A 27851-nucleotide genomic window follows, 5' to 3' on the forward strand; every position below is an offset into this window, starting at 1 on the left:
GGTTATAGAGCTGGGGATGCTGTTTGTGCTGAGACTGAAGCAACAGCTCTCTATCCATGAGGTATCGAGATGCAGACTAAGTTTTTTGGCAAAAGGCTACTCTGTTCTCCCCCTTGTGCAAAGGGCACATCAGAAATGGAAACCTCTTTCTTAATGTGATTGGTAGTGCAAATCCCAACCATTCTTACCCATGCAACTGTTATGGAGAAGACAAGTGACATTTTTGGAAGAAGTTAACCGTCCATCTGTGAAACAACGGTTAGATGGAACAGAAACACACAAACTAGCAAAGCACACAAAACCCCACTTTGAAAACTCACCGATATGCTCTAGCTCATGTTTTCCGTGTTGCCACCCAAAACACTTGAAATCCGCTAAGGTCCAGGAGGAGGAAAAAGAGGATGTTTAGTTTTAAAATGCAGTAAACCAGCTTGCTTTTTTTTTCCCCCCCCAGCAGACACATCTATAGGATTGTCACACAAGTAATAATGAATCTCAAGAAGGGCATCAGTGTGGCATGCCAGAGTACTTTTAAGCAGAGGGCAAAACCTAAGAGAACCACTCCACTGATTCTGTTTTCCATAAGGCTCCATTCTATTTTGATAGACACATACCCATGAATATCCTCGTGGGCATTTTAAAAGCTGTAATTTCAACTCTGAGGTTTTGCAAGCTTTGTTTTGTGTGGTGTATATCATAAACATCCTGAATATAATTACAACTGCAATTTTGTGGGCTATATTTTCCCTCTTGGTAGCCCAAAGCCAATGTTTACAAAAACTTTTCAGCACGCTTATTTGATTTGAACTTTTTATTATTATTACAAATGTATATTATTTTATTAAAAAAATTCACACTGAAGCAAAGTCAATTCCATTTCATTACAACCAAGAATATAAAATAAATGCAATGAACTCATAGTTTAGTTTTAACAGTCATTTCAAGGGTGACATCAGGACAACTTAAAAGCAGTAAACTCTCAACTCTAGAATGAAAAACAAGTATTTTGCTTTGTGGTTTTGCTAGCCCATTGGCAGAGGCACTGCCAAATGTGGCCACCACAGATCTAGAGCGGCAAAGTTTTGTGGCAGCATGAGGCGCATACACAGTAACTTCTAATGAAAACTACAAAAATGAAAGATGCGTGCATGAAATTATTAGAAAAAAAATAACTGAATAGAGACAGGCACACTTCCACAAATAGTAAACATGGGAAAATACAACTAGAACAATTTGAAAAGTTACTACCTTACATATATAAAAAGTTCTTTAAATTGCTGTTAAAAAGGACATGTTCTGTCCAGATTTTGTGTAATACTTTTTAGTGTCTACACAAGACAAATTTTTAAAAAAATTAAATAGTATTAATTTACTACTAAATATTTAGGAGATAACAGTGCATTAAGGACTTTTTTTTCATATAGTAATACACATCGCTCCTGTCTGGCGACATTTTTAGAAGATTACGTATGGCCTTATGTACAATACATTTATTTAATCCTAAAACAATTCTTTGCTTAATGATGTTAAAGTACCATTCCTGAAGATTATGAAGGGGAACTAAGCTTATTATGTTTATATAAAATATTATACATATTTGAACAACACTTCTAGCTTCCCACCACCCCCCCGCTATGAATGCTCTTCCCTCCCCCTCCCCAGATACAGTGTCACAGATACAGTGCAGGACTCGCAGCTTCCCCTATATTTTTCCTTCATTGTGCAGTTTGTGCTACATAAACTTCACCGATGCGGGCCAGGCTGCTCATCCCATTCACTCCCCACGTGTTTTGTTTCCTCTGAGCCACGATAGGAAAAGCTGTACTCGGTGGCCCGCTCTCCCACCAGGCGGGTGGGATGGAGAACTCTGCTGGCGTCACCTGCCTCTCTTGGTGGGGGTGTGAAACACTTTGGTGAGGGTGTAAAGGTTATGGGCAGAGACAGAGCTATGAGTACTAATGAAACTGTACAGGCAAAAAAGAACATAAAAATGACATGGTCCTGGCTTCCCACGACACACTGCACGATCCAATTCCGAAAGCAGAGCGTTTGTACCTCCCGCGATGAGCCCTGGAAAGCAAGGCTTCTTCCACTACGACTGCCACCCACCCCAGCAACGTGCGTCACGCTCCCAAGAAAAGGTGAACTATTTCACCATCAGGAAGGAACTAGAAGAGTGTGCACAGCCTACATTTTGCAGCAAACACTTTTGCTTTTATTTGCTCTCCTCCCAGTTGTGAGTTTGAAGGCAACCAAGTCAGTCAGCTTGGCTTCGTGTGCACACAAAAGCTAGAGAGGAGCAGTGCGTGGTCATCCAGCAGACCTAACCAAGGCAGAAACACCAGTTCAGCTTAGAGAGAGGTCATGGCAGTCGCGCTAGAAGCTGGAAGCTCACTCAATTAAAGCACCCTACATTGCTGTGAAGTTTCATACTCAAAATACAGATTAACCTACACCATGATTTTGCCTTATTGGCACAAGAGTCCACCTTAATTAACCATACGGTAATAGGTCTTTCTGCCACCTCCTGACATTACATGAATTTTGATGATCAGCTGCAGGTCACAGCAGGGAGAAGAAACGTTAGGTAACTATAATGGAAAAGACAAAAAGATTTTTAGTGAACAGAAGGGTGACAAGAACAGGAGGGGACAAAAATTACTCTACCAAAGGTTAATTTCCAGAAATGTGACATTCAAGTCACCAAAATACAAAATATGTTACTTTACGGCATTGGCCAAATATCCATTAGCTCAAAGGTACCTCATCCTAACCAGTAAGAGGTGAGACATTATGGAAAGAAGTAACCCCAGACTCAATGAAATAAAATAAAGGAACAATTAAAATCTGTTCTTTCAAAGAGGCTACCAGGGTATGCATAATATTTAGCATTTCAAGGGTTACACGTTGAAAGCATCCTTTGGGAGATTATTTTTTTCCAGGAATAATTTTCTCCTTCAGATTGCTTCATTTCATTTTCACCACCTTCTCACCCATTTGATGCCAAAAGCAGGTTGTAGTTGCCTTTCCAGAGAAGATGGGTGTTGTCAAACCCACATGATGGTAGATGTGGCCAAAGCAAGCCGACTGCTCCCAAAAGGTATGAAAACAACTTATGTTTGAGGACTAAGGGGACACTAAAGGTGATTGGGAGATCAAATCCAGTAGAAAGACCTATGTGTCTAGCTGTGATGAAAAGCATTCTCCTCAGAGCAAACAGATTTACTCGCCTTGCTAGGTCTGATCACAACTTCAGGATGAATGTGTACAGGTACATACAATCTTTCTGTATGGACACAGGACAAAAGAGAACACGCTGCAGTTTAAAAGCCTGTAACATTAGCCACTTACATATAAACTCTTCTCACTTCACCTCTTCTCTGGACACCAGTTGTAGAAGCTCACTGATGTTACATTGCTAATAGTTTTCTAAATGCATTTTTCCAGGTTTTCTGCAACAAGAGCCAGCCTTATTTCTGAAGGCTGAAGGAAAAACAAAGCTGTCCCAAATTACATGTTGTGTCTCTCCGAATAACTGTGGCTGCAGAAGTTGGACAATAATCCTCTGATTATGCTTCTGAACTCTTGCTTAATTACTGGGGATTTTCTGCCAGCTACCCATCCACTTACAGTCCTTAGGCACAATCAAAACATGTTTGCTCTAGGGAAAAAGAAACATTTCAGTGCAATCAAGCCCATCTGGTGTAACTAATCTGGGTTAATCACAGCAATGTGAGGGACACAGAATATGTATTATAAACATGAAAAAGGAAAAGTCTTCAACATGCTTTTCAAACTGCACAATAATTTTTCTTAATTATTAATTCTAACATAAAAAAATGATTAAATGCATTTGTTTTCGCAAGTCGTAGTACTTCTGTCACCTTTATATTTAGAAAACTGACTCAGGAATGTGAAAGAAAGCTAAATTTATAGAACTCTCACATACATTAATCAGCTGCTTAACAGAAAAACAAGCCCATCATCCACAATCCTACTGAGACTCGAGGGCAGTAAATACATTTTCCTGACTATTTTGGTGTCCAGCCTGGGAAGACATTCCATTCCTCTGTTCCAGCAGATCCTGAAACCATCTCTTTTTTTATGTGACTGTCCTGGTTTCATTTAAAATAATGCTTAATTTAAAACTAGTCAGAGCATGATCACTGTGATTTCAAGAATTCAATGTGAATGAGTTAAGAAATATCAGCAATCTTCTGTTTGGCATTCAGTCCAGTAGCATGAAGCATATTTGTTGCTGCAGAGACTTGGGTGGGTTTTTTTCTTTTTTTCCTTTTTCTTTTTTAAATTTTCTTTATTTTTTAATTTTTTTATTTTTAAGAGCTCGCCTGAAAACTAGACTAATAAAAACAGAATAGTAAAATACTCTGGAACAGTAAAATTTTGCTGTTCTTGACATCCATGAGCAAAACAGTAATATCCTGTGAAAATAACATAGTGCTTTAAAAAGGTGCAATATACCTGTATAGCTAAACTGGTTTGCCTAGTATAAAACTAACTATATACAAGCTTGAAAGCCTGGGAGTTCAAGATTTTAAAACTTTAAAATCCCATCAAAGAGATTGAAAAGACAGATTTATGGCAATCACTACAGCATAAGGAAGGTGCACCAGGAATCCTTCAAAATTCCAAAGGTTAAAGAAGTTAAGTGCTGGGTTCAGATCAGAAGGGTCATTAGAGTAACCACAATGGAGCACATGCAAGGGCAGGGAGGAAGGAAAACTTCACGAGAATCTCCTTTATGGCGATAAAGGGATGGGGGGCGGGGGAGGAGGGGAAAGTCTTCAGTGAGTGAAGTTTTCCTTTTGTCATCATGAACTTTGATTCTGCATCACAGTTTGTATTTTTGGTTCTCATCATTATGAACTTCATATTGCTGGAGTCTTCTGGCTTTTAGTCTGTTCCTTTCCAAGTGCAGCCTGTTAGCCCTCTCAGTACCTGTGAGACTGATGAGATTGGTGATACTGGGAGCTCTGCTGAGATGACGTGGAATAGCCCATTGTACTCTGGGACTGAGAAGATCCCTGAATGTTGCTTTGGTAACTCAGGCGTGAGCTGGAGTGCTGCAGGAAAAGAGAGCGGGATCAGAGGAATGAAAACCAGCCTGTCAGTACTATGCAGCTCAGGAAACTTTGAACCTCTCTGAAGCTCATTAAAATCTGACTGCTGGAGAAGCTGACAGTGTTACTGTTTAAGCTCCCATAAACCAAGTAATCAACCTGATATGCAATCACTTACCACAGCACACAAAATACACAAGGTCACTGGCAGACACCTAGAAATACAGCATTTACACACCCACTTTTTGAAGGAAAATAACAAGAAAGAGCAATTCCATTTCAAAATTCAACTGTTTCTTTAAACTTATGGCTATCATTATTCTAGGTGCTATTAATGCAAAACCAAACGGCTGAGGCCACAAACCCTTTTTGAGATAGATAATACTATGTTACAGATAAACAAATTATTCTGTTCCTGAGAAAAAAACCAACCAAAACCTAAGAGTTACTCGATTTATATAAATGAAAAAATGTCCAGTAAGATAAAATAATTTAATTTCAGGTAAGCCTTTCAACCTGCTGCCTTACTACTGGACAATTGCTTAAAGATGGGCGTGTGTGTGCGCAATAACCTAACACCTTTTCCCGAATGTTTTCTTTCCCCCTCCAGTGTCTGGGATGTTAGCTCAGCAAGCCAAATTCACGGATCACTTGTGACCTCCAGCCAGCTGAATTTTCCCTTTTATTACCATATCCATTCCCTGTCCAGAATTAACAATGAGCTGCAATAATGTAAAGCTGCATAATAATGCAAGCTGCAAAATCATTTTGCATGAAAAGTACTGCTCAACGGACAGGAGACTCTCTAGCAAGGTAAACCCCACCCCAGCCCACAAGAAAGGAAAGTCTACAAAAAACCACCCCAAAACTATTTGCAGTCAGCAAACAGTTTGTTTCCAGTCAAGTTAAATGCAGGGTCAGGCAGCCATTCAATAGAGTTCTGTTCACTGTCTAGTTGATGGTTCTACTTGGCTGCGTCGAAGGGTCATCGGCAAGACTGTGGCCAACAGCAATCATCTAGGAAAAGTGTTAAGAACCTACATTCTGATTAAATATCAGGATTATGAGTACAGAAAGACTCTGAAGAAGTTTGAGTTCTGAATGGAAATCACGTGGAGACAGTGGGTCCGTAAGAATACCACATCCTCCGCAGATGAAGAATCTGCTCAGCGGAGGCAATACCCCAGTCAGGGGTCTCATCTAGCCACTGGATCCCAACCAGGAGAGCTATGAAAACCTCCTGACAGCTTTTCACTGGGATGGTGAAGAGCAGGAACCTAAAGTTCAGGCAGCATAAAACACTTCTGCCCTTTGTTTCTGTACATAGCTTTACAATTTTAAATAAATTGTGTAACACTAAACCCTAAAACTATCCCATTACTTTTTCTGTGTTCTGTCTAAAGTAGGAATATGGAAGTTGCTTTCAAGGTGAAGCACAGTGAGGCTGAAGAGAGAGAGAGAGAGAGAGAGAGAGATAACGATCCAGTCTTGCAGACCTCTGTGTATCAGTATAATAACAATATAACTAATAGTTGCACGTAGTAACTTCACCTGTTTGTGAGGGTCAGTTTGGAAGATAACAGCTCAGCACGCTGGCTTTGGAAGAGATGTCTCCCAGCGGTATGTATGCTGTTACGGTATGTAACCAGATTATGCTTGGCCTGCATGGTTAGATTGTTAACAGAGCATCTGAAACCTGGAATTTGTCTCAAAATTCTGCAAGTTTTTGCAACTTCTAACAGAAAAGAACAAGAATTGTGATAAATACCGTGACTTTACAGGAACTTGTTCTGGATGAAAAACATCAGCTCACCATGCTAAGCCAAACACCCAAGGTCACTTAAGGAATGCTCAGTAAAATTCAACAAGGAATTCAAGCTGACATTTGTGGAAGCAATGTATGTTGAGGTTGGTGAACTGTAAAAAAATTTCAACTGAGACTTTAGATCACAAGCTAAATGAAACTCAAAGCAAAGGGAATCTTCCTTCTACTTCTGAATAAGATATAATGGATTAAAATTAATGCCATAAGACTACAAGAATGCATTAACTTGCCCATGCTTATTTTTGTTCCACAGAAGAGAATTTGTTTTTAATGAAGTCAGACTTGGACAAATTGCAGACATTCCTTTCTGGAACAGAAGACAGTCAGCTAGAATTTAAGGGCAGATAGCCAAAGGCAAGTGTAAAAACGGATAATCAGACCATACAACTTCGTGAGTGACACAAGGGAAACAGATCATCGCTTTGATGCCTGTGCTGTTAAAATTTAGAAGGAAAGAGCCATAGGGGGCAGAAAAAAAATAATAATCTAACAATGTGAAAAACACTTATATTTAAACTGCTAGCAACTTGTAAGGAGGAACTTTGCCAACAATTTAGAGAGCTGTATATGGATTCTATAGTGGATATCATCAAATGCAGCACACCAGTCCTCAAAATACAGACCAAAACAGGGCAGCCATAAATACTGTGTAGTCAAGACAGCTACAGTGATCTGTCCAGGCCTCAAGCCTGTCTGGAACTTTTCAAAAAAGAAACCTAGCTGTCTTTACCCTTAAATTGCCCTCAATGCCTTCATGATCATTTGTAATTAAGAGTAAAACAGAAACGGGAGAAAAATGTCTGGCACTGAGAAATCAATTGTCTATGGAGAAGGTCTGGAGGGATAAGTCAAGGCAACTCCAGAGCTGGGTTTTTAAAAAGTTAGTTAATTTAAGTTTAAAGCAGCCTGAAATGACCATTTGCTAAGGTGGGAGCCTCTCAAATGTTAGCAGCACACAGAATCTCTAACATCTTTTAAAATCTACCTTTAATAGATACCTTTTTTTTATTCTGCTTTCAACTTATTACTGTCCCAGCAAGTATAAGCTCACAAGTACTGAAGATCCTGGTAAATTCAATGCTTTCTATATTTAGTGTAAGCCACATTTTTCAGTGGAAAATGTAATTCTAGTAAGCAAAACAAGTATGCAAATCCAAAAATAATTCAGTGATACTGCTTTTGCTTATGAATGCTACTGTACTGGAAAACATGAAATCTATTCAACTCCGGTCACAACACAATGCGTCTCTCTGTGCCCTACTTCAGCATGAATCATACCGATGGAACTGAAGTATCATTCCCGTGCTAACGTGCATTTGTTCTTTAACATTAGAAGTAGACTTAGCAAGATACTAGAATAAACTACAGAATCACCCCGTGCATGTGATGACATGGGGTAAAATGAAGCAGGAACCAAATGAGAGAGCCTGTTCTAACTTCTGCTTCTCACATGGGATTTAATACTGCCAAGAGCCAAGTACCCTGAAACTGATCTAATGGAGCATCTACATGCATGAAATAGTTCCACTGGCTTCAGTAAGATTACTCTCAAACACACAGTTAAGCATATATTTATGTGCTTTCCTGGAGTGTACTAGTCCTCAACACTTCACAGGGTGCAGCAGATACAACAGGTACCGGTACTCTACTGAAAACTACTAACCACAGAATAAAACTTTTTTAGTTTAAACCTTTGACCTCACATTTTTATCTAATATATCATAGCATGCCTGCTCAGGTTACATGAGAAATTCATTAAAACATGATCTGCGCTTGCAGCGGGGAAGGGGGGAAATGATATTTTGGCCCTAGTGTATCAGAAGCAGCAAAAACTCAAGAGATACCTGATAATCTGAAGGCATGACAGGCCCGCCTGAGTTAGTGCCTGAAGGCCCTATGCGTGGTTTCTTGTTTGGAGGCACCTGGTTGAGGCTGGAGTCCTGGCTGTGCTGGAGCCCTGCGCCCGCGCCCCCTCCTCCCGCGCCAGCACCCCCGGCTGTCCCGTTGGTCTGGGCGCTGTTCTGCTGCTGCGGCTGTGGCTGCGGCGGCGCTGCCTGCGGCTGCTGCTGAGGTGCTGTTTGCTGCTGATGTTGGTTCTGCTGCTGTTGATTCTAGGGGAAGAAGCAACACAACACGGTCACTTGCTCTGAACTAGTTTGTGAGCTTTGTGGAGTTGTCAGCCCTGGCACCGTGGTGCCTGTGGAGAAGGGGGCAGGCCCACCAGCTTGATGGGAAAACACAGCAAAGCTGTGTGTCAGGAGAAATGTGTCCTCAGTACACGCTTGCATGCTTTGTGGGGGTATCTCATTTGTGGTCGTTTTGCTTTTTTAACAAAGCAAGCTAGACTAAAGCTGGAAGGACAGTCTAGTGCCTCCTACAGCTAGCCAAGCGCTCCAAGAGGGCTATGGAAGGAACCGTTTATAAAACAGTAATCACCAAATGAACTGAATCAAACCCCCCAGAATTTCACTAGTGCTCAGCAGCAGACGTTAACCACCGTGAATTATTTTAAGTGCTTCAACAACCTTGTTCACTCAGAATCAAAAGCACTTTTCAAACTTTCACAAATGACATTACAGTAACCTGAAGGAGGCTGGCAGCATTACTACCAGAAAAGTAAGCAAATTAAGACCAGAGAAATGATGTAATTTCTTCCAGGTTGTGAGGAAATTCTGTGGCAGAACCAGGAACAGGTTTCATTACTGTTTTGCTCTCCTGTGCTTTTAAGTACCTTGTAAAGACCAGTATACTGGGAATATGGGCCAGCATGGTGTGCTATGTATAGGGTCAGAAAATCTTATTGAAATAGCAGAAAAGTGGAAATTGACCAGAGACAAACAGTTGAAGACAAAAGAGGAGGGAACAGCTGAAGGAAGAATCTGGCAAGGGAAGGAGAAAACCAGCACAGGAAGAGAAGCCAAACAATTAAGATGACACTGGGACGCAGCAGGAAGAGAGACAAAGAGAGAGAAGTGCCACAAAAGGAAGAAAAAAATTAAGGAGAACACAAGAGCAAAAGACATTGTACTCTTACGGCTTCAGCGGGCTACAGACTAAAGAGAGTATGAGGGAACTGGAAGGAACGTTAGAAAACAGCAGAGTGCAGCTCTGCCCTCTCTAGTTAAGAGAACTACATGGAAAGCCCACTCATTTGTCTGCTTTTGAGTACCAGGGATGGCTCCTCCATCAGAGCACTAAAGCACATAAAAGAATTGCAAAGAAAAGTGATTTCACTCTAAATCTGAGATATGTCCCTTGTTCATCATGAAAAAAACCAAACTACAATTGTCATGGCTTGAATTAAAAAACCTTACTACCTTCCCCCCCAGTATACTGTAGGGAACATTTCAGGATAGTCTTTTTTTTTCTAGAATACCTGCTTATATAATTATCAAAGCTTTAGTATGGTAGCCTTTTATAAAAAACATTTTAATAGTTTCTCAGAAATCATGACAACCAGTTGCCGCTAGCAGAAAATTCTTGATGCCCCCAATCACTAAAAGGCATTTAGTTACCTCAGATAAATGACATAAAAGATCTGTATCTATGCCATTCATCACAACGGCCTCCCAAGATAAATTCAGAGGAAATCTGCAATGATGTCTTCATTTAAGATTACAAAGAAGTGTTGCATCTTCAAGGACTCAGAAGTGGCTTGCATTTCCATTTCACATTTAGCAAAACCAACGATGTATCCTCCTGCTTGTAGTCCTCAAATCCCATCTCAGTCAGATTCTCTTTCCCAGGAGATTTAAACTTCAAAAATCTTAGAAGTTACTAGCTTGTAAAAACAAATTGTTAAGAAGCAATTTATCTTTTCGTAATGGTTTGAGCTTCACTTATGAAAACAAACACCAATAACTAAGGTGGTATTTGTGCTAGAATTCTGAAATTTGTGTTTTTACAGAGGTGTTTGGATGCAATGAAGTGGTTGCTACTGTGAGAGCTGAAAACCTGAAATTTTGTTATGTGTAAACAAATCTTGCAGGAAGTCTCACAAATAAAGACAACAGTTTATCCTAGGTCCTGTGTTTCACACTTTGGATATCAGCACAAAATGTACCTGATTACTCTGAACTTGCTCTTCTGTGCAGCTACTACTGCTACTGCCTGGGCAGAGACTGAGATCCCCCCTGTCAGACTGTGGCTGGGGTCTAGCTGCACCACCTTAGTGCACAGAACCAGCTTACATCAGCAAAAAATTGCCCTCAGGTCTAGTTCATGGTGGTTCCTAAATGAATAAACTTGTTGAAGGTCTACAGTTAGGAACATATTATCATGTGTCATCTCTCAGGCACAAATTACCAAAATTAAATTCCAGTACTACCTAGAAATGAATCCCCAGCAGAAACTTGCCTAACAAAATCTGAAGGAGAAGAGAATCTTCTTATTTTGTTTTACAAATGCTCATTTTAGCTTTGCTGACTAACAACTAACAATTTCAAAGAACGGATGCTTATGTTAGAGGTTATTCAACTCAGATGCAAGTTCCAAATAAACAAACACTGAGAACTCCTCTGGGTTTCCAAAGGACTATACAGATATATATGGTTTTATAAACAAACCAGAAACTAACACTTTTTTAAAAAAAAAAATCCTTTCACTTGCAACAACATCATAAAGAAACAAAACATGGCACAGATCCAAATTTCAGAGACATGCTTTACCTTCACATTTCCTACACTGTGGGAACACATTCAATGAGTAATGTGTGACTTACATTACCTAAATGGGCTAAAAAAAAAAAAAAAAAAGAATAATTTGGAGTGTGCATAAATACGTGACTGTCCCCAACAACCTCAAAGACTATTTAAATAATGGCTGTTTTGAATATAAACATGCCAGTGTTTCCCCCCCAACACTCCCAGGAAAAAGACAGATATTTACTTTTAAATGCACTGACTTAACAAAAGCCAAAGTCATTTTAATTCATAAGGTTTGTTCTTGTTTTTGAAGCTGTGAGAGTTGAAGCAATGCTAGTAACTAAATTACAACCAAATCACTACCAGGACTTCAATTGTATTTCTGCTTAGGTGTCTGTTTCCTCTTTTTGATAAAAATATCTGGACACAAAAGTCCAGGATGTTTCCACTTGTTCTCAGCACAGAATATTCAACAGTATCTGTTCTGAAACCAAAATTTGTGGTCTGAAATGTATCGTGATAGGCATACTTTTAAACTCAGCTAGCTTCTCGTGTTATACAGAAAATCTGTTTTCTTCACATTTTGCTAGCTATACATTACTGTTGGTGTCTCACTGTACACTTCTAAGCAAAAATAACAAGCTGTTTCATACACTATAGCGCCATTGTCCAGACTTCACACCGTGATGGGACAATCACTGTGGTCACACAGCAAAGTTAAGCTACACACACAAAGCAGGTCAGATTATGTTACAAACACACCAAAACTTACTGTGCACACAAACAAGTTCTTGCCCATGTGTATGGGGCTATGGGAAAGAGCGTACTCAGAGCAGATTGTCACTACCAGAAAAGTTCATGCTCCTCATTACTCCTTTGTCTGAGTGCCCTTAAAACATGATCAGGAAACTGTGTGCAGATGGATGAAATGTTCCGATGTAGTGCCAGAAGTAAGCTGCCACTATTTATTTGAGACCCTGACAGCCGTCTGCTTTCAAATGGCTGGGTGTATGCCAGCCACACAATAGAAATGCCACTCCTTTCATGTGGTCATAATGTGTTTTCATCATGCGGTGCAGGAGGAGGTAGCAAGGTCCCCTTGGAATGATGGCAGCTGAAAGCAAGCTAAACAATCCATCCAGCTCATTGCCCACAGGTCAGGGCAAACTGTGCTGGTGATACCACCTGAGAGACCCCAAAGTCATCTGATACTTCTAACCTGTCTGGGAAGCAGTTTTAAGAGAGCGTTGCCAGAAAACAAGTTTTCAGTTAACTCTTCACCTTTCATTAGTTTTCATTTGGTAGCACCATGATTCTATCTTACTGCATACTTAAAAGAAAGAAAGAAAAACGTATTTATTATACCTTATCCCCTTTCTCTTCAGGTTCATCTTCATTGAGGAATTCTCTTTTAGGATATGGAATCTGACAGCCAGCAAATACACTGAAACACAGTAAACAGTCCACAGACATGTACATATGACATACAGTTACTTAATGCTATATTAAAAACAAGGGAATATAACACAATTTAATTTCTTGTATTTCATGACCCCCGTTTCCATAAGTGAGTGTCAGTGTGAGCACCCAAGACAGCAGCAGATACCAGCAGCTAGGTGCTGATCACGTCAGACCTCTTTGCTGTTGGCACGAGGTCATCATTTAGAAATCATGGCGTGGTTGAACATGCCCAAATGCCAGAACGACCACTTGTTGATCCAGATGGCAAAATGAACAAATACAGTGTCAGAGGTTCCACAACGCCTAGTTGGAACATGCATGGCTCACTGAATAAAGGGCCTGATCCGAAGAGTATTAAAGTCTTATGAGCCCATGTTGGCTTACAGCAGCCTTCAACGTATTTGCCAATCACAACTGCAGTTACTTTCAATTAGCTTCTCAGGTCTTGTTTAGAGAAAAAAAGATAGCTTTCAAATTCAGCTGGTTAATGGGACCTGGAACATTCCTTAATGTTTATGGCAGAGACTTTACCATAATGTTATCCTGTAATCTGTGGGGAGCTACAGGTATACACAGGATAGTATCAGATAAACACTAAATAGAAGATTACTGGTAGATCTTGACCAGTATCCATTTCTTCAGATTTCTGTGTCAGCATTCAGAATACAATCAATGTGATGTGATTTTTTTAAAGTGTGTAAACAGTTCCTAACCTAGCTACTATGTAATGTTTGGCCTATCCAAACAGAAAAAGAAACAAAAAAACCCCAACTAGTCTCAACTAGACTCTTTCGCACTCCAGTGGCTGTTCCCTCCTTTTAGTGTTGCCTGCTAGCTGAGGAAGCAGTGAAAGCAAAGGTGGAAGCGTCTCTGCATCCAGCTCCCACAAATCATAGTGCTATGAACGACCATGCTTCTGGAAACTGGGATCAGAAACTGGAAGAGGAAAGTCTGCCATTAGGAACTGAGTATTTGATTTTTTCATTACAATAATTTATATATATATAAAATCTGTACTCTCAAGCCTTCTGAACAAGGGACCTGTGGGATTTTAGGCAATCATGGATCTCTCCTCATACTGTTGCTCTGTGCAAGAAGGCACAGGAAGGGGCTGTAGGCCAGAGAAGTGTCCTAGTCCTAGGAAAAGGCACAATGAAGCCAGGCAATGGAGAACAGGGCTCTGTGAGGCTGTGTAAGGCAGAACAGAACAGGGCACAGATTAATTATCCACATACTGCAATAATATTATCACACTAGCTTTGGTAGTACGTTCAGAATTACAGCACTAGTGTGGTGCTGGGTTATTGTAAACGACCGCTCAGTTCCGGCACCAGTAGATACAGACATTTCAGTACTACGTTAATAGTTTCTGCTGAGCGTGCCTGAGCTACTACTACTTATGGATACAGGCAGAAAGCTGTGAATTTTTCAGCTGTCCTCTCATTTCAGGGATTAGCACTTAGCAGAAAGAAGATACCCCTGAAGACTGCGGAAGAGGGAATACATACTCTGATGTAGGCAGAGGATCCTCTTGAAAGTAGGGGTCCTGCAAAGCCTGCTCTGAGGTAATTCGCTTTGTAGGGTCCATAGTGAGAAGCTTCTGAAGCTGCAAAGCATAACATTAAGAATAACAAAAAGCTTATCAAACTATCATTTTTCCAACTATGAGTTAAATGTCTTGGATTGTGGACTGTTAAATTATTTGTGCCTTGCCCAGACAAGCCTAAGTTAGCATTGCTTGTTCAGTGAAGTTCCCAAGAACTAGAATGCACATCCATCAAAGCACTATGGCTGTGAAGCACTTCTCATGTAAGAAATACATTAAAGTGTATCAGGCAATATTAATTGCTAAGGCTGGACCACTGTGCTAAAGCAACACTAAATCCAGCTATTAAGGTTCATAAAGCATCATTTCTAAATAATGGTGTTTTGTTGTGGCACATGTATAGCTTTTATACTGTTCTGTACTGCTGACACAACAGGAAAAAGGTGTCAGAAGAGACTGAACATGACCAGGACTCTCCATATCGCTTTAGGGAGGGAAACAATAAATCTTCATTTCTCACACTGGCAGCATTCCAGAGCCAGAGCACTCAGCCGCTCATGCAACTCCCAATCCCACTCTAATTGGTATTGAAATGAGAAAGAGGAGGAGAAGACCCTTCCTAGTAACCTTTCTTCCTTGCCAGGAGGAAAGCAATAATAAATTTATTAGCTAAAATGCTGTTGACTGCAGCAGGCTATAAAAGAGGATTACAATACATTAGTAGTATAAAACAGGAATTATAGGCATAACATACATTTTAAATAATTACTTATCACATTCTGATAAACTGGCAGTAAGAAATTTGGGTGCTCAAATTACATCATACAGTATCCTGCTCTCACAAAATCCTCTCTTAATTCAACAGTGAAAATAAAATTTCTTCTACAAAGGGCATCTTAGTTCAAACACTAGCTTCCAGGCCTCCAACAAATATTCCCTGGATATTCAACAAAAGGGTATGATTTTGGCGTGGGTGTTTAGGGCTTTTTTTCCCAATAAATAAAAAATCTGATATACAACTCTATATTCTATATATATGGGGTACTGTAAAAAGCCTCAGGAAAAGCACTCATCCTCATCAAGAAAGATGATTCCTTGTATTTCCTTTCTCATAGTTGTAGTTACCCCTACCTTGTAGATGAGGTCTCATAAAATTGTCTGTACTTCTGCCACTTCCTTCCCATCTCTCCTTACTCCAATACTTTATGGGCTGTGGACCTCAACAGACTGACAACACAACAAAGGGCCATTTGGGCTGTCTCTCTATCTATCAGTTTATTTGTAACCAGCTCCTGAACAGATACCTGCCACTTGTCCAGAAATACACCTCAAGATGGTCCTGCATTGCACACACCTGGAAAGTTTGCATGGCACACTTATTTAACCATGTTTTGTGTTATCAGATAACCCTTAACCCTACGTTTCCTGCATACCTTAAGAAATTCAACTTCTAACGTGCTGTTGGCTCTCCACACAGTGGCCTCACACGCTACAATAAATATAGACAACGGTTTTGGTATTCAGTATCTTTATTTCATGTCACCATTTCTCCTACATGCAAAATTTTTGTCAGTTTTAGTGGCTTGTGACACCATTTCAGGTGATGCAAATTTCTTCCCCCCAGTTCCTCTACAGTGGACAGGGACAAACACTAATGTTCTGTATAAGGCCACTCCTGGTCTTCAGCACCAGATGACGTCATTGACAGAAGAGTACAGGACATCAGGCTCTGCCCCCCGGCCTCCTTCCTCTGAACTGGTTGCTGCAGTACTGCTCAAAAGAAAGCTCCTCCAGCTTCCTGCCATACAGCACTGTCATCACAAACTGCCTCCGAACATGACCTGTATTCTTTGTCATTCAAAGATAAAGCTAATGAACTGCAGCAGATCTAAAGATACCTTGGACTTTTTAATGATCTGCTCATTCCCTTAGTAATCCCGCTCCACTGCTGAGGACATCATCAGTTTGCCCATTCCAGGTGATACCACAGACATGACTCCAAACGAGATATCCTGCCTATCACTGATACTACTCTAAAACAACTTTTGTTGACAAAGTCTAGTTTTCTGTAGCTTCTGATGCTTCTAGGAAAGTGAATAAAAAATGCCTGGGCACAATTTGCCTTCAGGGCAGCAGCTGCTAACAGAAACTAGAAAGCCTGTGAGACTGGACTTCATCACCAGTCTCATACTTCTCAGCAGCTCTCGAGATTGCTTGCTCTCAGGCTCTACGGGCCTGACACAACAGCTATAAATACTATTCTTGTAACCCTTCCAGGACAGCAAGAACAGAAGCCTCTTCCTGGATGAAAACCATTCTGCCCTTCATGTAGACATTATCATGCAATGTCAATCAGCAAAGTGGCACAATATTATCCTCTGTCACGAGTCACTTGCTATCTTGCACCGGTCTACTTGGTGCCATATTTTCCCTATCCGCCACACTTTCTGTACTCAGCACAAAGTCTTGACTAATGAAGGTTACAAAGTAGATGTCTTCAGAGGTCACCTTGCAAGACAGAGGTTACCTCAAAAAATAAAACATAACTACTTTGGATATGAACAAGGAGTTTTAGGGAGTCTCCTTCAGAATACATGTATCTCCAAGCTCATTAGCAAACACATTTCTAATCTCTTGATTTGGGAGAGCAATGCACACCATTCCTTCAAGATCTGCTGTTTTTCAGGATCTTTCATAAGACAAGGCAGGCAGGTATCGAACCTCTTTGCTGTAGCATGGCTGTGGCAATTTAGGTACATGGACCTCCTCAGTGCAGCAATGAGGTATCAAGAAGGTTGTCCATGTTCCTGGGCATTGTTATCCAGAGTTCTGGGAGACTGATCTGTTTGAGACCAGCCTCCATCTCTGTGGCTGATGACTAAGCTGTCCTTATTCATCCCTGATTATGAACAGTGAGAAAGATTTGACTAAGAGAACCCAACTTGCTAAGTCTTCATGATGTTCAGAAAGAGCCCTTTTGACTTCTGGAAATCATAGGGGAATACGTAGGCAGACACCAATCTATTTGTATGGTTACCTTTTAATAACCTTGTCTCACTCTATCATGACAAGCTTCTTTGTTTATATATATAATATGCCATAGGAGTGGCAAAATATGGTTAGTTTTGTGTTCTTTAGAGATCTGGTTAATATTTCCCCCCTGAAAAGTAGCCTACCCTCCTAAGACGACTCTCAACCTAGGTGTTCATAGCCTTGATGAATTAGCCACATAACTGACAGCAACTCATGTGCTGCTTTGCCATTCCACCACGCTTTCTGGTGGCCCCCACCTTTAGTAGAAAAACAGGGAAATTCAGGTGCTAAATAACAATGTCTCTACTACAATTGTCATCTTTTCAGTTAGATTATTCCTCCAGATGACTCCGATGTCTGCCCAGTAAGCTGAGTTTAAGAAATTTTAATTACTTTTTTTTTGAGGTCTCACACTTCCTATGTGAATGCTTCCCTTCCACCCACTTGGGACCAGCCTGTTCTGTTTCCACCTCTATTTGTGTCATCAGCCAGCAGCTACTAACAAGTCAAAGAGCAAGCGTTTGCCAGGACCTAAAGAGAGGACTGCTATGCTGAATCCATAACTGAAAACAGACCACTAGAACTCAAGCTGCCCTAAGAGCCTCATTACAGAGACCCCTTGTTCACAGGAGTAGCAAAATCACTCTGAACTTCATTCCTAAATTCAGACAGCACTATGTCATTGCAGAGGCATCCAGAAACGATGCCATACTAGACAGAGCAATCCTTTATTCACCTACAATGAACGACTCAACTAGGTAACCAGCAAATACGTGTTTAGGGATACTGTTTGGCATCACCCACAGAACAGAGGTGACTGTTATCAGAGGAGAGAAGAAGAGGAGGGGGGGGGGAAATTACTAAAGGAAGTAATTAAATTTTGCCTTTCCTCTACCCTTTCTTCACAAAACTCTTTAGCTCTTGGGAGCCCTTTAGCTCTCTGAAACAACACAGAATCAAGGGATATACAATACTCACTATCCTATTTGTACAGCAGAACTAAGGGTAAGGCTGGGTATACCAAGTACCTTCCTGATCTTAATTAGGTAAGACTTTCAGATCTCCAATACAAGCAGTTTAAGCACACCCTCAGCATGAAGGTATATGAAGAAAACACATCTCAAAAATGTCCAGTTAGTGATAAATAGCTTTCTTTTAACATCAGCATTCATTAGAATGAGATAGAAGAACAGACATATATATTACCATAATAAATGCATTTCATTCCTATCATCAGTGATTTCTCAAGTTGTACCTACCAAAAGAAAAACTTTGCTGTCAGGCTTGACTTTGTGTTTCTCCATGTATTTTATGAGGCTACTATTGGCATATCTGAAAAATACAGTTAAACAAAGACATTTCTGAAATAATAAAGCATTAAGACTATGCAACCATACCAAGTGATCACAAGAACATTTACCAGCCCTTAACAGGCAAACTCTAAAAAACCCTGCTATCAGAAAACATGTCAGATATCTCTCTAGCAGTTGCACATATACAGTGTGTTTTTCACTAACAGGAGTAGTATCAACTGTGTACAGATTATTTCCATGGAACATGCAACTTTTGCAGTGTATAGATAAGCTGTTGACATGGGCGTATGACAGAAAGAAACTCAACCTGAGGTTTATAGGCTACCTTTCTGAAGCAACTCTGCCACAGAAAGCATACAGCAGATTGTAATAGCACAATAGCTATTAAGTTGTTTCCAGCTGCAATTTAGTAGAGCAGTTCATTTAGCGTTCTGTCTTACTAACCCCAACCTGCAGCAAACCATATAGCCCTTACAGTTCCCAAGCTCAAAAATGTCCCAGATAAATATGACCTGTGCCTTGCCTTTAATCTACAAATCCAGAGGTTATCTATAGCTATTTTCAAAATTAAGAAGCTTTGTGCACAGATAAGCTTCCTATCCTGTCTAAAGCCAGCGTAAAGAATCCACAGCAGAGCTGGTAACAGAATCCAAAACTCCTGAATCCATGTCCTCTGCCTTACAACTGAGTCTGTGTTGCTACTTACACCCTCTGATCTACCACCACCACTAGACTAATTTAGCCAAAGCACCAGGAAACACTAAAAGTGGAAAATTCTCAGATCCCAGATAGGCTTTGTATCACGACCCTCAAACATGTTACCTTCCATATATAAACTTCTTCCCACAACTTTACTGTCTCTATATATCTGCTGGTCAAAAAGACCAGGGAAGTGCTTCCCTATTCTTTCTCACACAAAATGAATTATCTGGAACAGCTTATACAAGTGGTTTAAGCAAGCTCATTTGTCTGTGCCTCCCACAGATTAAATGGCACTTACGATGACCCCTTCTAGAGCAATGAGGAGGCTACTCAGCTGATGCTTGTAACAAGCAGCTGAGGGAGAGAACATCATTCAAGCAAAACAGCTAAGTCAAACAGGACAGCTGCCACACTGTTGAAACTCAAACACTCCAAAATCCTCTCCCCAAGAAGTCAGAGGATAGGAGCCAGTTACTGCCTATCTGCCACATTCACTGAATTATTGTTGCGTTATCATCACTTACGTTGTTCTCCTAAAATCCTTCTGAAGAGTTGGATATTCTGGCATCTTCCTTATGTCTTCCCAATCTTTATCTTTGGTAGGAGGGAAAAGGAGAAGCATTTACAATTCTGAAAGCGTAGGTTAAAGTAATACACATGAAGAAATAACTACAGTAGTTATTATTATATACAGCATTTCCAAATCCATCAGATTGACAGCTTGTACCTATACAAACGACGTCATTTCCTTTATATATATAAAAAAAACCCCAACAACAACTCTAGTAGCATTATGCCCGATGCTTTAATGAAAATAAATTACCTGCAGGGAATCCCATTACGCTGAAAATGCGATCTAGCTGATCATGATGAAAAGGATTACTTGTTTTGATGTCCTCCTGACGACAGTGAAATATAGGTTCCGAAGTCAATAGTTCAGCAAATATGCAGCCAATTGCCCAAATATCTAAAAAAGGAGAATAATGCATGCAAATTGTACTTCATCACTCTGTTTTTTGTTTCTGTACAATTTCTCAACAACCTGTATAACCACAGTAAGATAAAATATCTCACAGTAGAATTACATACAGTACTTTAAAATAAAGCATTCATATAATACAGAAAAAGGGTCAAATCTGGAGACACAGGGTTTTTTTGATCAAAATGAGAATCTCCACATTCTGTTTCAAGTTGTACACTGGCAGTCCAGCACTTAATATATTCACAGTTATGGTAGAAACCTACACAGTATTTGCTGATGACATAGCTTAAAGGGCATTCAACTGACCATTCAAACCAAACCATAAACCCCGCCCCCCCATAAAGATACATTGAAACAAAGGTTCTATCACACGTTTCAGAACAATTCCAAACAAATAATTGATAACCTAATAAATACTAAGAAGGAAATGACTAATGACTCATATGTTTAGCCAAATAGTGCAAGCTAGTTAAAATAGAGAAACAAGATCCTAATTTCAATGAAGAGTAGGAAAGTGATTACCAAACTTAAACTTAACAAACCCCCTACTTGACAACTAACGCCCACTAGAATACTGGAACTGTCTCATCTACATCTCATGTACATACAGAAAGCAGCAGCATGATATACTAACGTTTTAATGAAAGAAAACAACCTCTGTTTTATAAATTCCTTATTAATATGCTTTTCAAAATTAAATCTATTGTGGACAAGAACATTAGTGTCATTTGCAGGAGAAGAAATGTCTAGATTACATGTATTTGTTCCAGTTACTACTATCACCACCCATCTTAGTGTTCTGTACGATCCAACGCTTTATTATGCATCTTAAAATGAAAGTATGAAATTGTCAGTGAGAAGAAGGTTACTAGCAGAAAAGAAATGGATTGCTACATTGACACATACGCATCTGGGATCTAAATCTGCAAAAAGATGTTGAGATCATATGAATACTGAGCATAGATTGCTAAATACAAGAGTGTAGAGACTTGCTTAGTAGTTGAGGTTAAACTAGATGACCCTGGAAAACCTTTTAGATTTTACCATATTTAATAGCATAACTATAGAAAACAATTTAGCCTGAATTTATAGGTCTACTAGATAAAAAAACCCAAACAACAAACCTAACTAGAGTTCGGTTTATTAGATTCAGACTAAAGAGAACACCAAGCCAAGTCTTTTGTTTGTTGCAACTAACCTAAGACTCAAAACCCCACCTGCTGTCAACGGTGGTGTTTGGCCCATGCTGCCTGTGAGACACATGGTATCCTGAGAAGAAAAACACACTGCTCTCTATGTAGGGAATGAAAAAAGAGTGACCATACTCTCTTTGCCAAAACAGGTCAGTTCCATTTCCATCATGCTGCAGGTGTGGAGTTTGGGGTGTCCCAATTCATAAGCCTTTCTCCCTATTTACAGGGAAGTCTGATAACATTTCATTCATTGTTTTGACAGGGTATAACTTGCTCTCTGTGCATTACATCACTTTCTCAGGGTTCTATCTTCCTTTGATTTTCTTATTAGCTTACCTGCATGAAAACAAGATCTTTAGCTCTTGAGATTTTATCTGCTCAGGCAGCTAATGCAGCATATTAATCACAATCCCTGCCTGAGTAGTAGGCATAAATTATCTACTCCAGAATGGAAATTACTGATTATTTGAAGAAGAGGATCTTCATTTAACAGTATCTGTTCACTCATTTTCACTAGATAGAAAATTTTTTTGGAGACTGTTTACCTAGAGGCCAAAGGAGTTGCAGCCCTCTTGGTTTTCAGGGCTTTCTGCAGTGCTCACTGCCCATCACACAGTGAGGGAGAGGCTGGGCTGCTGCTCATTATTCTATTCATCACTGCTCTATCCAGACTGACCTTTTCCTTTTAAAGAAAAAAATCTAGTATTCTTGTCGACAACAAAGCTGAACTGGGAAATCTCCCTGGTGTAACACAGCAAACTTCAGAACTCTGTTCCTCCATCAGCTGAAGTGTGAGAGAGCAGAGCCGCTGTGGCAACACACTCCCCCTTCCTGGCTCTGTGACTGACACCAAGAGCGCATTTTAAACCCCTTGAGGATTCAGAAAGACAGACATTGTACCAACTGGATATTACATCTGAATAAATTCCCAAGCTGGTGTTGATTTTCTATGGAGTGGCATTACTGGACAAGCCAAGTAAGAAAATACTTTAACTCTTATTAGTCATTATATTCTCTAATAGTTCACAGTGCTGGGGTTCAGCCCTTTAGGTTTCTTGCCAGATACTCATCAGCTTCAAAGAACTAATACAAAGTAACCCAAAATACGTAGTACAGAAAAATTGAAGCTTTATTTTCTGTAAGTGAAGATTAAACAGCTGGAAAAGGCCTCACAACCACACAGCTCAAGCAAGTCAGGGTCTTCCCTTTGTGAAACTTGTATGGAACCTGATCTTGAATGCATCCTTGGCACATACTGAAACCATTCTCAGTTAATAATTTTTGGCCAGGTTTGGCTGGGCCCTTTTCTTTAAAATAACATTCATAATTTACAGTAAGTATTTACCATATGTGGCATTTTTCTAGCAGGGACGCCTCATTAAATTCTGGCAAGTTTAAAAACTTCATCAATACAAGCAGTCCGAAAAGGTATTTATCTCCTACATTGTCCATATTAGTCAAGAAAATACAAACTTCAGCTCTAACTATGGAAAAGATTTATCAATAATTGGCAATTTCCCTATCCAGTGCCATTTCGTATGTCTCCAGTTTGTGGTCATTAAAAAAAGATTAATGGTTACGTACTCCAAATCTATTCCAAATAAGATGTGCTACCCCTCAGAAGTGGGCATTTACAGGTGCAAAGCTTAAAACAAATAAGCAGTATTTTTCAAGTACAGTGCATTATTAGTCGAGTGCACATCATTTACCTCTAGCACAAGAGAATCTTCTTATAATGCTCTATAACAATTTCATTATAAATAAATTTCCTTTTTAAAGGCAACCACCAAAAATTAGTGGCAAAAAATATCCAACAGTTGGTTCTCTGCTCCCCCCTCTACTAGTGATCAAAGAGGGCAAGTTGTCTCATTGCTCCCAAGTCAAAGCTAAACTACAGAGAGTATCCACTTTAACCTGTTATGTCCCAGACCCACTGAAAACTGGGACACATAGGTCCTACAAAGTTGCACTAGATACCGTTTTCCCATCTGATTTCCTGGAAGAATCCCAATAAATTTACCAGGGTAACACAACCATTCCTGTAAGGATGGCTCTGTTTCCTACAGTCTCTTCTACTATGATTAGGTTTCAGGAATTATCTGTGGTAAAAGGTTTTTACTGTTTGTTTGGGGTTTTTTGTTGTTGTTATTGTTGGGTTGTTTGGGGTTTTTTTTTTACATTTCTGTTTGTTTTTACACTTTGCCCTCCAAGACTTCCAGACTGCCACTTTCCTCAAGTTCACACTGAACCTGAATGCAAGCTAGTTTTTCTCTCTGGCTCTGGAAAGAGGGGTGGGAGTGAGGCCTCCATAGCATACTCCTTTCCCCAGACTCCTCACCAAACAGCTTGCTCAGGTCCCATTCAAATCTATTCTCTACTAAGTATCCTTCCATTGTAACGATATTCTCAAGTTCCACGTGATTTTATAAAAGGAAAAAATGCCAGCCTTTCAAAGTACGTCACTTGTGGCCGGTAAACAGACTTTCTGCACGTATGCCTGAGTGCACAGATTATTTGAATATCTGAATGGCTGCCCATGTCCCAGTTTTAAAACCTGTGACTAATAGCTTTATAGGTCAGCTACTAAAGCTGAGAAAATCCTGCATGTCCCACTCTACTTCAGCACTGTACTCAAGGAGCCAGTACAAAAGGATGCTGACATAGCTGTTTTAATGACAGGGCTGATTAAGCAGAGAAATGCTCATGCCCTCTTTCCTGTCTCTAGCACAATAAACTAATTTCTGCATTTCTTTCAATATTTTGAAAACATTTTTTAAGGATATTATCACCATTTAAGACAGTAAGACAATGTATTGAGCAATACTCGATTCTCAAAATGAAACATCTTTTCCTATGCATATTAACTAAAATGTTTCATGAACACAGGACAGAGTCCAAGATTGAATACTAAATGGCTCTTAACGATATCCAAGAAAAGAAATACATCAACAAATGCTTAGTCTCATGTAATTCTTTAATAAGATTCTGTTAAAGTAACTCAGTCAAGAATTGGAAAATATCTATTTTGCTGCAATCAATCTGAGGAATTCACCATTAGTGAGGTTTGGTTTAGTAGTATCAGTACTTCAAACCAACCTGCCTTTTTGTTTGTTTGTTTTGAACACAAAGTCGATTCTAGGACACATCTGAACGCTGGTAAAAAGTGAAGAGCGGAGGGAGACACCAGAATACAGTTTCTCTACATCCACCAAGGACTAAAGCAACAGCCAGGGTGACCAAAAGCTAGTTAGCAAGGCCTTAGTCCAAACAAGGCAATCCAGGACACCTGTAAGAGCTAAAACATTTAAGATTCACCAAAACTTTCCAGTCAAGGCAAGGACAACAAATACATCAATATATTGAAAACCTGAAAGGGGGCTGTGAAGGCAAATGTTTCTAATTATTTCAAATAAATATTAACTGGTCTAATGAAAAGGTGTGATACATTAAAAAAAGATCTTGCATCTGTTATGCTGAGCACAGCAGCAGGTTCTAAACTTACCTGGAATCTGTACACACAGCCAACTAGGAGCACAGAGATAATGTCAAAAAAAGTTTATTAATTTTTACACTGTTTTAAATACCTAGAGATTAGGTTTAAGAGAAAAATATACCTCTAAAGGGAAAATTCTCATTTATTCGGTCTGATGAGGTGTACAGAACATACCCGTTACATACTTGTTGCTATCACAGACACAAGGGAAAGATCCTCCCATTCATACACTAAGGTCTCGATTTTTATATGCTTCATTTAAACTTTAGTCAGCCTTGCTGCTTTTGGCTGGAATAAATTTTCTTCACAGTAGCTAGTATGGGGCTGTGTTTTGGATTTGTGCTGGAAACAGTGTTGGCTGTTACAGGGATATTTTAGTTATTGCTGAGCGTGACACAGAGCCAAGGCCTTTTCTGCCTCTCACCCCACCCCACCCCACCAGTGAGGGGGCTGGGGGGGCACAAGAAGCTGGGAGGGGACACAGCCAGGACAGCTGAATCCAGCTGACCAAAGGGATACTCCATGCCATGTGACATGTCAGCACAAAGCTGGGGGAAGAAGGGGGAGACTTTCAGAGCGATGGCGTTTGTCTTCCCAAGTAACCGTTATGCGTGATGGAGCCCTGCTGTCCTGGGGATGGCTGCACGCCTGCCTGCCCATGGGAAGTGATGAAGGAATTCCTTGGTTTGGTTTGCTTTGCTTGCGTGCACAGCATTTGCTTTATGCATTAAACTGTCATTATCTCAACCCACAAGTTGGCTCACTTTTACTCTTCTGATTCTCTCCCCCATCCCAGCAGGGGGGAGTGAGCAAGCAAGCAGCTGTGTGGGGCTTAGCTGCTGGCCAGGGTTAAACCACGACATCAGTAAAACAGGAGGTTGAGGAAGAAGTGGTTACTAGCCTTTTAAATTTGACACCTTCTAGGGAGAACTGAGAATGGGGTCAAACATTTACATGTGACAGGCTTTTCAAGGGGAAGCAAAAAATGGTGTCATTAGGCTAAAGGTCAGAAATTCGCTATCACTCATTGCTAACTTAGGTGATGTTTACTGATCTTTAACAAACAGCATCTCAACAGAACTTGACTGAAGAACAGAAGTGTATGCTGTAAAGCCAAAGATGACTCCTCTGCAGACAGACAGAATACCTCTCAGGATACACTCACAGCCAGCCAAATGTGTATCTAAGAGCAATGCTTTATTTCAAGAGTGTGTAATCTCGATAGAGTCGAGAGAATTCAAAACTTTTAAAGGCAAACCCGTATTAATTCAAAGTAGTCATGAAATCTATTATCCTCACTTATTTTTAACAGTATGGCTCCATACTAGCTTTTTAAACTAAGGTGCCCTCTTCTCATGTTTGTACTAAGAACTAAATTAATTTCAATTAATACAACCTTTAAAATTTTGAAGCATCTTGACTGAAATTCTGAGTTCACTGAAATCAACTGTAATTTTCTACAGGGCTTTAGTGGGCCAGGATTTCTCCATTCTCCCTAAAGAGTTATTTTAGGTTGTCAAAATAATTATTTTCTATTTAAACTCCTATCCCTCAGCATACCATCATTAAATGAAGATCCTGGATCATATGATTTCAAATTTCTGCTGTGCATTAGACATTATCTAGCTTGCAACAATACAGTTCAATTACTACGGTAAGGTTGACAACACAGGTACAATAGATTTAATACTGGGAGAGGCAACAGGACCAGAGGCCCTAAGTAGTCCTCTCATGCAGCAAAAATACAACTGCAAATGAAGAAATCCTGTTGAAGAACTTAAATCTTTAATTTACAGAACTTCATATGCAAGAATTTGGAAATTCCAGGTTTACGGTTCTATACGCAACCTTGTATTTAACTTATGCAGCCTACGTACTGAAGAAAACAGGAACCTCATGGCAGGGAAAATGCCATCCTATTAACAGCTGTACCACAGAGCATGAGAATTCAACTGTTCCCAACATCCATAGCTTGAGAATTAAACTTTTACCAAAATTACACTGCTTTTGTAACGATTTTCAGTGCCTGCCCTCCCAAATACTCCTCCCCCATCCCAAATCCTAGATACCACATTTTCATCAGCAATTTTTTAACTCTTCACTAACCAAGACTACTACTGTATAAACTACAGACTAACCACAGTAGCTAGCAGTTGAGCAGCTAACATCCTTGCGAGCCAGCACAGAGTGGTGCTTGTATGAATGCAGAATAGATTGATGGTTGCATCTTCTTTTTTCTCTTCTCAGTTCTTCTTCCAGAAGCTGGGGTGGACTCCAGCCTCAGGTGACATAGCTTCAGGGCAGGGAATTAGGTCACTGAGACAACTGCTGAGTTCTGGCAAGGAAAGCATGTTACAGCCTTGTTTTCTCCCTAATCCTAAACCCTCAGATACATCAGAGACTGCAGAGGGCTAATATTTTTATGCCAATGCCAGTATCTCCAAGACGTAGTAAAGAATGTACTGCTACTTTTGTTCCAGCTACAGCAGTGCTTATGCCTCAGAAGGTCCAAGAGATACTGTGATGGGCTGCCAAAGTATTTTTCACCAGAACAAAAGTGGAAAGAAAAAAATGTTCAT

The 27851-nt window shown here is 40.0% G+C and overlaps 1 protein-coding gene across 2 annotated transcripts in view; it reads right to left on the reverse strand.

Annotated features, from left to right (window-relative positions):
- Window positions 1-793: 793 nt before the first annotated feature.
- Window positions 794-27851, reverse strand: part of CDK19 (cyclin dependent kinase 19) — a 133057-nt gene continuing 105999 nt past the window's right edge. For both annotated transcript variants that reach the window (XM_055809932.1, XM_055809931.1), the window contains 7 exons: window positions 20428-20571; window positions 20129-20198; window positions 18849-18921; window positions 14519-14616; window positions 12915-12993; window positions 8751-9017; window positions 794-5084 (listed from right to left, as the gene is read on the reverse strand). In XM_055809932.1, the coding sequence (XP_055665907.1) occupies window positions 4953-5084; window positions 8751-9017; window positions 12915-12993; window positions 14519-14616; window positions 18849-18921; window positions 20129-20198; window positions 20428-20571 (863 nt within the window). In that variant the 3' untranslated portion in view covers window positions 794-4952. The remainder of the gene's footprint in view (window positions 5085-8750; window positions 9018-12914; window positions 12994-14518; window positions 14617-18848; window positions 18922-20128; window positions 20199-20427; window positions 20572-27851) is intronic.

The sequence above is a fragment of the Falco peregrinus genome, chromosome 7 (assembly GCF_023634155.1).
Source record: "Falco peregrinus isolate bFalPer1 chromosome 7, bFalPer1.pri, whole genome shotgun sequence".
Taxonomy (NCBI): Eukaryota; Metazoa; Chordata; class Aves; order Falconiformes; family Falconidae; genus Falco; species Falco peregrinus.